General features: G+C 42.7%; 1 protein-coding gene across 1 annotated transcript in view; it reads right to left on the bottom strand.

Annotated features, from left to right (window-relative positions):
* Nucleotides 1–12,120, bottom strand: part of MAP1B (microtubule associated protein 1B) — a 96,617-nt gene that overhangs the window by 83,203 nt on the left and 1,294 nt on the right. The window contains exon 2 of the mRNA XM_007457061.1: nt 4,075–4,176. Within this exon, the coding sequence (XP_007457123.1) occupies nt 4,075–4,176 (102 nt within the window). The remainder of the gene's footprint in view (nt 1–4,074; nt 4,177–12,120) is intronic.

Raw genomic sequence — 12,120 nt, forward strand, 5'->3', positions numbered from 1 at the left:
GAGTGAAATAATTCCATTCAGCATGGTAAACGTAGCTCTACTCTCATGGTAAGATTTATCAAAATGATTCTCATCCAACACAATTAAGGTACAAAAAACATACTGTAATATATAAACAAAAATTTTACAATAGTATTTGAATTTGTACATATAAGGAAATATATGACTATTCCTCTATTTTGAAAAGACTCAACTGTTGAACTTTGACTTGAGTGAAAAGACTGGGGGGTGTTCATGAAAGAATACATAACCTTTTCTCTCAAGATAACTGCTCTCACTTGAACCCTGCTTAGATGTGGCCAGGAGTGGTGTTACACCAGGGCTAATCAGCAGAGACCTGCCCTGGGAATAGAGACATCTGCTGAAGGATATTGAGGAAGTCAATGCTGCAACAGGTTTGAGCAAGTAAGATGACCCTAGATGACTGACTATTCCAAGAATTCGAGCATGCCAGACTTGGACGGCACTTGGTGATCCCAGAGCTCACATTCTGGGGAACTGGAGGACCCATCACCTCATTATTCATAGTAGATGACCTCCACCTCTGCAGAGAAAGCAACAGCTTCCTGCTCAAAGGATATTTGGTCAAGATGACTAAGCCATTCAATCAGACTTGCGATCCTGAAGAAATAGGCCAACTGAATCTCAAAACCATATTTAAAAACTAGTACAAGACGTAAACTAGTACAAGGGAACAAATCTGACAAATCTGGTTGTGCTGCTTGCATGAGCTATTAGCTGCGTTTGAGGCTATCACCAGTCTTTTATAAGGACTCTCCAATTCTTAAAAATAGCAACAGGGGTATAGTGGCATGAATGCAAAACAGATATATGGGCAACCCTAGCTCCTCACCTACAGTTGGCCCTCCATATCTGCAGGTCACACATCTGCAGGTTCAACCAACCAAGGGTTGAAAATACTTTTAATTCCAGAAAGTTCCAAGAGGCAAAACTTGAATTTGCCACAGGCTGGCAACTATCTACGTGGCTTTTAGGTATTATACATTGTATTATAAGTAATCTAGAGATGATTTAAAGTATATGAGAGGATGTGCGTAGGTTATACGTAAACATCATGCCATTTCATATGAGGGACTTGAGCATTCATCGGATTTGGTATCCACAGGAGTCCTGGACCAAATCTCTACAGATTCTGAGTGCCACTATACTTGTGTCATCAGGGAGGGCAATGAATATTTTATTAAAACTCTGCCAGCCTAAGCAAAACAAAAAAACTGTCTGGATTTGATGCAGGGTGCTAGAGTTGATGCTAGTCTGTATGTGCCTGTTAAATGCTTACTCTTCTCACAAGAAGACAAGAGTAAGCAAAGCAGTGACTGTGTTTTTTTGTTCATCACTGTGTGTTCACCTTCCCCACCCCACGGGGCCTAGCACACTGTAGGTGCTATTTAGGTATTTTTTAATTGGTTGAAGGAACAGCTTTATTTTTTTTAGAGGATTCGACCTTCATCTCGTTCCTTGCCTCTAAGTTAACTCAGACTCTTAAAACTCTAAATGCAGAGGTTCAGCTGACTCCACTTTAGGGGCCTGAGGTACATGCATTAGCTGCTAAAGACTATCAGTGAGTGGGGAAGACACACTAGATTTGGAGCCACTTAAAAAACAGATCTCAAATTTTCCCATAAAACCCTTCAGTTTGTCCAGGAAAAGCTAAAGGCTTCTTTGGGTCCAATCCAGCAATCACCCTACGATCTCTGCTTACCCCAATTTGGCATCCTCATCCTCTAACGTAACATCTCTCCTCTCTAAAACACACTTACCTACCTGAACTGAATCTGATGTGTGCTTTTATCCTCTGTTGTAGTCTTGGTGAGAAACCTGCACCCCGCTCTGAATGCTTCCCACACAAGGCCTTACCCCCATGGCTGCATGCTGGATGCTCAGTTCTCAGAGCGCAGGCCCAGCCCTGCACAGCTGCACTCTTAGGCTGGGGAAGGAAGCTCATAACCTCTTCCTGGACCTGGCAAGAATGGGAGGGTGCTGTGTGTCCAGGCGCCAATCTCTAGACACAGAGCCTAGCACAGCACTGCTACAACTAGGTCGGTAACCAATCTTTACCATGGGTGACAGCAGGAAAAGAAGGGAGAATGGGCTACATGAGCCCATGGTAGTGGTTTGTGGGGGGACCTGACCTTCCTTAGTCCACAAGAGTCATACTAGGTCCCTGGTTCAAAAATGGTTAATTCTTTAGCAATTCTTGCAGCCTTTCACTTCACAATATACTGTCATTCTATGAAGTCAAATACAAGTATGAAGGAACACAATGCAAATCACAGGATTCATTTACCAAAAAAAAAAAAAAAAAAAAAAGTCATAGTAGGAAAGGCAGAACAACCTACAGAGAAAGGATAAAAGCTTGAATTTTACATCTTGAAACATACTTGTTGGAAAAGGGTACTTCCCTTATTTTTCTTTTCGTGAGATGAATTTAAAGTCACAGAAATGTGCAAGACATAAAAATGCAACATAACAACGAGAGAAACGACCATATACTGTACCTTTACTTCAGCAAATCATGCGCTGTCTGATAGTCTCTGGATCATTCTTTTTGCTCGACGCAAAGTTACAGAGCTGATTTTCACATGGCTTTACAGCAAGTTTAACTTTTAATGAACCAGTTCTTGCTAACTTTTTCTTAACACATTTACTCAACTCCATGCTTGAAAGCTACAAGTCATTTGATAACTGAAAAGTAAGGGATTTTATTCTAATAGCAAACTCGAAGAGAAGAACTATCCCAGTCTCATGGGCATATACTGCTGCAGCCAAGTGTGATGCATGAAGGCACTGACAGTCTGCAAGTGATTTGCAATCTCAGTATGTACAAGGCTATGTACAAGTATGTACAACGATGTAATCAGTCAAAAAGGCTGAACCGGGCTTCCCTGGTGGCATAGTGGTTGAGAGTCCGCCTGCCGATGCAGGGGACACGGGTTCGTGCCCCGGTCCGGGAAGATCCCACATGCCGCGGAGCGGCTGGGCCCGTGAGCCATGGCCGCTGAGCCTGCGCGTCCAGAGCCCGTGCTCCACGACGGGAGAGGCCACAACAGTGAGGGGCCCGCATACCGAAAAAAAAAAAAAAAAAAAGATTAAAAAATAAAAGGCTGAACCTCCTTGCTGGTTTTTTATCAATGCCAACAAAATTTGCAATCATACAACAAAATCATGTGAACGGAAAAGGGTGTTCTCTCTTTTACATAAAATTTAGGTGGTATTTAAGAAATAAAATGCAAAACAGTATGTGATAGATCAATGGCAGAGCTTTAGAAAAACACACCCCAGGTTTAGAGTCTTTATGGGCAAGTAACTCTGTTCATAATCCTCAAATGTGACTAAGTGGGAGAAGTATGGGTCACAGCTCACACGAGGAAGACAAGGTGGGTGAGTCTGCCTACATCCCCAGGCCGAGAGGCACAGGTAGAGTACATCCCCAGTGAAGCGGCTAGTTAGCGGCAGCATCTTCATAAATGACAAATGTTTGTGTCCTTACCTTTAATTATTCTGTAGCATTCTTTTTCATCTCTGAAAGAAAGGCTATTTTAACAGCAGTTTGGAATTTCAGACTCTTTTACCCACACTAAGAAAAGTAGGTGATAATGCAATGACGAAAATGATAATGTATATTTCATTCAGATAGAAAATGCAGTAAAGCAGATATTTCATTTTCTTGAGAGGGAAGGGCAGTTATGAAAATCTGGGAGCATCCAATTTGTATTCATAACTTCATGTGAGTAAAATTAACATTTAAACAGTTTACAAACACTTAAGCTCAGAGTACGGTGAGATAAATATGAAAAAATTTTTTTAAATTTACCCTAGAACTTAAAAACTTTTAAGACTCCACAAAATGGAAACCCACACAGTGACAACTTAAGAGTTAGTTGACCTTCCTAAAATATGGCTTCTTGCTAACCTAGTTGATAATAACAAACACAAAGAAACCTTTAGCAGTAAGAGGAAATCTTTTCCATGCCCCAGGCAAAGCTTTCCAGCCAATGGCCTGTTTCTCGTCCTTTCAAATTCTACGTTGACTAATATTGAACTAAGCCTCACCTGGAACTTCAGGAGAGAATCTTGCAGAGTGTCGGGATACAAAAAGTTTCAGTTCTTGATCCAGGTTGCATTCAATCAGGTTTGTGTCCCATGATCGGATTCCTAAGGAAGGAAAGGAAGACAGATGACAGATCCCCAGTTACTCATTTCGAAGTGGTCTGGAAAACATCACGGTAGCATTTCTCGAGCTTTAAGGAAGGATGTGGAAACTCCTTTCCTGAAGAGCGTGGTGACCAGCAGTGGATGCCCACAAAATGGGAGGGCCGGGGGAAGTCTCTCCACCAGGCCACAGGGGAAGGATAACTAGCAGTGTGGACTGAACTCCTGCCCCTCATAAAATGTAAATGCAGCTCTTCTGGAAGAGCAAAGGAAAACAGTTATTAGGAAAATGACAGGCTTTACTCCAGGGTGGGAGTAGAAAGAACAGGAAGATGGTGAGCCTGCAGCAGTTAGGGGGCTACCAGACAATTGCTAGCTTTCCCATGGTCCGCTTGTACGTGGCTAGAAAATGTAGAATGAGGGTGGGAAAGCAGAGATATGGAGGCTGGCATTCAAGTCCAGGGCTCTGTTTTTAAAGGTTTTTGCAGTGTGCATATGCATTTTGTGTATCTGGTAACTTTTCTTTACCCCTCCCATTTTTTTTTTTTTAACGTCTTTACTGGGGTATAATTGCTTTACAATGGTGTGTTAGTTTCTGCTTTATAACAAAGTGAATCAGTTATACATATACATATGTTCCCATATCTCTTCCCTCTTGCGTCTCCCTCCCTCCCACCCTCCCTATCCCACCCCTCCAGTCGGTCACAAAGCACCGAGCCGATATCCCTGTGCCACGCGGCTGCTTCCCACTAGCTATCTACCTTACGTTTGTTAGTGTATATATGTCCATGCCTCTCTCCCGCTACCCCTCCCATTTTTGACCTTGATTTCTCAACCCCTAGATATCAATCAAAATTTGTGTGATCTTTGCTAAGAAAGCTGGATCTCAATCTTAAAAGACGTGGCCTCTCTGTCCTCCCAGGCATTTACCTGACTAGCTTGGCAGACACCTCTTTCATTCACAATTGTTAGTTGTCCTGAATTTTCTTACCCAGAGGCGAAGAAATGTGGCAACTTTTTATACTGTATAAAACTTGTACAGAGTTGAGGGCCATGAACTGTCTATTCCCACAGAAGTTCAGGCTTCCGTTCACAAGACTTGAAGCTGGGGTGAGGGGAATACGAGGGTAAGGAGTGCTGACGCCCTACCTCCCTCATCTCTTCCTGCTTCCTCTCTCCTGACCTTCCAAGAGAGATGGCTAAAGGGTACAGCAGAGGTGGGAGTCCTGGGGAGCAGGCCAGGCAAAATTGGGGAACCACAGAACTGGGAGTGTGTGTTTGTTTTTCATGTATTTTTATATCTTCCCAAATAGACAGCTCATGGTAGAGCCATTATGTAGGTAGTATCCTAGATTGTACCCCTGCATGGAGCATCCTCAATTGCCAGAAACAAACCTCTGGAACAATTATCATTATTGCCTATCTACTAAAGGCAGGGACTTGAACGTCTAGGGGTACCACACAGGTGAACTATCTCTAAATAAACACTTGGTCATTTAATCATTTTTGCTGGTCATTAGTCATGCATACAGACTTGGAAGTACAAATGGCAGTGTGTTATTTAAACACACCTCTCAAATCCTTAAGGCATACGTGCATTTACCCCCATTTAAATCTTGTTCAGTTTTCCTGTCTTGCAAAGAATGAAGGTAGATAGATACACACACACACACACACAGATTCTGGAAACTGAGTTGACTATACATCTAAAATATCTTCAGATGATACACCAAACACCTTTACGAATATAAGAAATATTTTCAAATAGATGTATACATCTACTACATAGAGGCAGAAATTTCTCATACTATCTTCGGGAAGAATTCAGGTGTGCAAGAGTTAACATTCCTAAAGAGAGGCTAAATTACAAGGGAGAATTTTATGGGTCTCCCTGGAAACATTAACAGCCTCAGTTTGCATTTGTGCTAATGGAGTATTTAAATTTTAACAAGAAAGGCATGTTGTGACTTTGCGGATCTTTTTCGTGCAGAAATGATAAATGGGTTTTTGTTTGTCTGTTTCACAGAAAGCTTGACAGGTCGAGAGGACTGAATTCATTAGAATATTTTACTTCCACGTATATATACTATGTATTCGGCTAGCATGGAAAATCATCGAGCTCCTGTCTGAGCTGCTTAATTGGAAATTGGCGACTGGATTATCTGTGCTCCAGGTCTGAGCTCCACTTTGTCTTCAGGCTTGTCAAGTAGGGTCAATAAAGTTAATAATGAACATATGTATTAAAATTAAATTCGTATAATTTTTCTGCCTTTGTTCTAAGAAATGTCTAAACTGCTACATTATTTGAATGGCTTCATCGAGAGTTATACATAGACTTGTTCTTAGATTGTTGTTTGCCATTTTTCCCTTGGCTTCAATTAACTTCGATGTCATGACACATGCAGTTAAACATTTGCTTTTTATTTCATAAACTCCTGGTTGTATGATTCGTAATTTAGCAATGGAAAAAGTATGAAACAGTAGAAAAACCATTTAGTAATTTTTAAGTTACATTAGCAAACAGCTGATAATGTAACTTATACTCCCAGTGAAATTAAAAATTCAGGATTCTCTTTTCAAGGGAGCAATTTCCAGCCAAATTACATCTTAATGATGCATCATCACTACTACCACTTATAAAATAAAGGTTACAATGGATTTACCAGTAATTTTAGTTGGAAGGAAAATTTTGGAACCAAGCCACTTTCTATACCAATTTTAGAAAGAAAATGCTGTGTAATTACCTTGTACCTTCTACTGGATAATGTTAGTAAAGGGAAATACTACTTGTCAATGAAGATTCATATTGCATTTAGTCAATTTATATATCGCTCCTTTGTGCCTAAGAGGAAGCCAGCAGTGGCCCCTCTAAAGCTCACGGGACAAAAAAAATGTCTTCTTTGGCTCTTCTCACATAGTCCCCTCCCTGAGTTCATGGCTGGAGGGGATAGTGGGGTGCTGGTAAAGAAGGTCTGAAGAGGCTTTCAGAAGCAGGTCATCCTGGTTTCCAGTGGGAGTAGAAAAGCCATGGAATTTCCTGGCCCTTTTTCTGACTATCCCCCAGTCCACGCCGGGTCAAGCTCTTCCCTGGGCCTCTTGCTTCTCCAGCAAACTCTATCATGACTGTGCCCTTACAGGCTTACCCAGGTGGGGACAAAACAACCCCACCAGTTGGAGGAGACCAACCTCCACTTTTTAAACTGGGCCCAGAGAACATCTGTCACCCATGGGCAGCTGGCCTACGGCTAGGCATCCTGAGAACACCTCTACCTAACCTGGCACTGTCTTCCAGCCCTGGAAGCAAGTACCATCACTGTCTGTGTATAGCCTGATGACCAGGCAGGAACAAAGGATCATGGATTTCCATCTCAGTTCTCTGATTCCAGGGGTGGCAGTGCACAAAGGGGAGGCTAAAGTGCACATAAAGTTGACAGATGAAAAAAGAAGAAAAGGGTGTGTGTGTGTGTGTATTGTTGGGGGGTGGGTATCACAGGACAAGTCAGGGTGAACAATAAGGAAGAACCAGGTCGCCTTATTTTACATAGGTTAGATCTTGCCAAGTTTACTGATCATGCAAGCATTTTGCAGGATTATTTAATAAAACCGACAATTTTTTTAAAACGCCTCTCATTTAAAGGCGAAAATCTATATCCTGAAATAAACAATAGATTGAAGAAAGCAGAAAGAAATGACCATGCTTTGTGTGCTGAAATGGTACACGGATTCTATCTATTTGAGCAAGTTGGTTTTCTTCCATGAGCTTTAGTTGCTCCCTCTCAGAAACAGACTTTGAATATTTTTTGCCCAAGTTCCTAAATTATTACTAAACTATAACCATAAGATTCTATTTTCAAAACTATGCTAAAACGTGATCTGAAGTCAGATTTGAATCATAAAGAAACAATTAAAACAAAGGAAATGCTAAATTCCATACGGTTTTCTTTCCTAGAGAAAAGTTTTCCTATTTTTTCCCTTGACCTAACCTTCAATTTGCTTTTTTCCTTTTGTTTTAAGCCAACAATTTGACGTTCATAATTTATATGTTATGTGTAATGCAGACAGTATCTTACAGAGTTCATCATTTCAAAGCATTGATAAATAATTTAGGTCTTGGCTAGAACTTCACATTAGAAGCAAGCAAAAGAAGTGATTTATAATAATTTATTTATTGGCCTAAAAGTTAGAACTTATTTAAAAAGTAAGCCTTTAGAGAAGATTAATAATGACTCATCAATTTAATGACCTTAAATTTAGTGTCTGGCTTATATTTCAGCATGGATCAAAGAACCCTTAGTAGGTAATACCAATTAAGCAGTGCAAGCAGAAAGGCATCTGCCTTTTGACTTTGAAACGTATGAAGATGAATATAATAAATTTAACAGTCCCCAACATTTCTTTTAATTCCCACCATGTTGTTGTTGTTTTCCTGTTGAAACAAAATGGAAATGAAACCCCAAATCTTTCCTGGGTTCTTAATTCTCTTAACCATCGTAGACTAAAAACATTCGGTAAATGACATCAGAAACACTGTAGTTAGCGAAACTTACATCTAAAAATCCAGGACATTAGATGTTACACACATCTATCTTATTATGAACAAATCCTGCTGATTCCCAATGTTAACTAGGGGAAAGTTACACTCTTTAACAGTAATTGAAAACATCAAACGGACACTTAGTATTCTTTATATGTTTTAGTTTCTTTTAAAAAAATAAAGCAAAGAAAACTTTTCACAAGGCTATAGAATTAGTTTTGCAAGGCATGGATATATGTAGTCCATGTCCTAAAATAAACAGGAGGAGTGGAGGCTCTGCTAAAAATAGGGATGACTGTTAAGTCCTTCTTGGGGACTAATTAGGAAGGGGGCAACAGAGGTGCCAAAGAGCAGTTGGTGGAGCAACAATGGTTTGGCATTGAGTCCTGCATAACTAACTAAAGCTAGACCAGTCTGAGGATAAGTCTACTGTTTCAAATTTGAGAAGAAATGACCAGACCCTCCATTATGCATTTTAAATACAGCTGAAGAAATGAATGATGGTCTCTCTTCCTTGTGTAATGAAGCAGGACCCTATGGGGCCTTCCTGGGACAGACCCCTCCCCCATATCCTCTGCTTTAGCTCCTCTCTGAAGTACCTAGATATTAGTATCTGATGCATTACTTCCTGACTTGCTTTTCAGATGCTAAAACCACCACCAAATGGAAGAAATTAACTACTTGATGACCATGAGCACACAGTGCCGCCTTGTTACCTCATCATCAATCAACCAGAGAACTGTGCACGAGCTAATCACAAACCCTGGGACACCCTCCCTCACCTTGCCTTTAAAAATGCTTCGCTGAAACCCTTCAGGGAGTTCAGGGTTTTGAGCACAAACTACCCATTCTCCTTGTATTGGCCTTACAATAAAGCTGCACTTTCCTTCACCACAACCCAGTGTCAGTAGATTGGCTTTACTGTGCGAGGGTGAGCTGACCCGAGTTTGGTTCAATAACACTAGGTTTCATGAAGAATTTACTAAGCATCCATGCTGGAGTGTTTCAGGCCTGTTGATTTACTGCATTACCATCATCTTCCTACAGACCTATTTGCTGGACTTCCCAAAGAGGCCTAAGTCATCAAATGGCAAAAATCCAAGTCACCAGGGTCTCCAAACCCACAGAGCCTTTGTTAAGACAAGAGGGGAAATGGGAAGCAAGAGGAACAGATGATGAACGGCTTTCCCAGCCTGCAGCACACAATCACAGCCGAACCCCCTGGAGCATCTCCATCTTGCTTCACACAATGGGGTCCATGGGCACCAGCAACTACAGCCGTGGTATCAGAGTGACCTCTGGAGGAGGTCCAGCTGGGACCTGAAAGCTGAGGCAGCAGCAAATCCGGCACAGGGAAACAGCCAGCCTGCCCTGTTGCTAAGTCATCTTAGACTGTCGGAAAAGCTACGGGAGCAGTATTTTCACTTAGCACTGGAAGGCCCTGCAGCTTGATCTGCATCCAAGACCCCAGGACCCAAGAGAGTGATCTCCAGAGGAAAAGCAGCATCTGTTACTGTGCGTTAGGAAATGGCTCTGCTCACTCACTCGGCTGATTCTTAATGGGATCAATACTGCCATTTCAGAGGTACCTGCAAAATCCTGACTGAATCAGGGAATTCAAAATCAGGAAGACGGGCTTCCCAGGTGGCGCAGTGGTTGAGAGTCTGCCTGCCGATGCAGGGGACACTGGTTCGTGTCCCGGTCCAGGAAGATCCCACATGCTGCGGAGTGGCTGGGCCCGTGAGCCATGGCCGCTGAGCCTGCGCATCCAGAGCATGTGCCCCGCAACGGGAGAGGCCACAACAGTGAGAGGCCCGCGTACCGCAAAAAAGGAAAAAAAAAAAAACCAGGAAGAAAACTGAAAAGGAAACCTGAGGGGGCTTCTGGGATTCCAGTAATGTCTGCTTCTTGATCAGGATCATACAGGTATGTCGTTTTGTGAAAATTCACCAAGCTCCTCATTTATGATTTGTGCCTTTTCCTCTCTATATAATACATCAATAAAAATTCTTTTTAAAAGACAGGAAGACAAATCTGAATATTATCACTAAGTGCTAGCAGTGTAAAACACAGTAGAGAGCACTTCACAGCGATACTTGAATGCCTCTAGTTTATCCTCAAACAGAAGCAGCTTGAGTAAACCCCCTGAGAAACGGGGCACTAAAAGGATATCAGCAGAGTAACAAAGCAGGAATATAATTACATGGAAGGTGATTGCTGAACCACCTCCCTGCATGGGGCGCTGCCCACAAGTGGATGACTATTGCCTTTGTATAAAGGCAAGCTCTGAAAATTGCTGTTTGATCTCCCTGATGTTAGCTTGTCCTACACTAACATCATGACAGGGCCAGAAAACCACTGATGCTGCAGTGCTGGCACCTCTGTCACTTATGAGTGGTGTCACCTTGAGCTGGTCCCTTTATCCTTCCTGCCTCTCTGGGCCCCCCATCTCCAAAATGGGGATGGTGGTCCCTCTCCTCGCACTGCATCGGGTGGTTATGAACCTTTTATAGATAGAAAAACACTTCCTGATGTATTATTGCTTCCCAGCAAAGGTGCTGACAAATAATATTTTTTTAAAAATACAAAGTCATTGATTCATACAGTAGCCACACCCAAAATCAGTACGTGTGAAATCTTCCAAGGAGAAAATGTGCAAATAAACTAAATTAGTACAGATCAAAGGATTGTAGTTTGAAAATGAAGCGTTATTGAGATGCTCAAATGAGGCATTTCACTATTGACATATCCTATTCTTAAATATTGTTTTCCGAAGAAAATAACAAGACTGCTTGTTGCTCACTTTTTCTTTTTTTTTTTTTTTTAATCTGAAAGGGAACATCAGTGCTTTTAAAGTTAAACAAAAGAACCAGGTCTGCAACTCCAGCCCCCCCCCTGCAGCCTTTTGTTCTGGGGACAGGCGACCGTTTCCAAATGCAGAGGCAGACGACTAGCGTTTTTTTTTTTTCATCTAAAACAAGGTTTTTCTCTCTTCTTAAATTTATGGTGGGGGGGGGCCGGCGGGCGCGGGGAACGAGGGCTGCGTGAACGCCCTTTGTCCGCCTCGGGCTGCCGTAGAGACCGCAGTGCGGACTGCACCACGCCCACCAGCCGGTGTCTCCGGGCAGAACCGCTTCAGCACCACCCCGAGAGAATAGAGCGCTGGCTGGGCCTGGGGAGGGAGTAGCGACCTCTGTCAGGGCGAGGGGAGGTTTGGGACGCCGGGGGGTAAAGGGAAAGGCAGAGGATAGACTGCCTACCCGGGGACTTCGAGCGCAACAAAGCCGGGCTGGGGCGAGGTGGGGGCAGGTAGCACCCCCAAGCCCTGGCGGAGCGCACTCCCGGCCAGCCGCGCCCACTGGGGGCGCCGCAGTGCGGGGGGCAGGTGCGGCGGGGGGGGGGGCCGCGGCGGC

The sequence above is a fragment of the Lipotes vexillifer genome, unplaced genomic scaffold (genome assembly GCF_000442215.2).
Source record: "Lipotes vexillifer unplaced genomic scaffold, Lipotes_vexillifer_v1.1 scaffold241, whole genome shotgun sequence".
Lineage (NCBI taxonomy): Eukaryota > Metazoa > Chordata > Mammalia > Artiodactyla > Lipotidae > Lipotes > Lipotes vexillifer.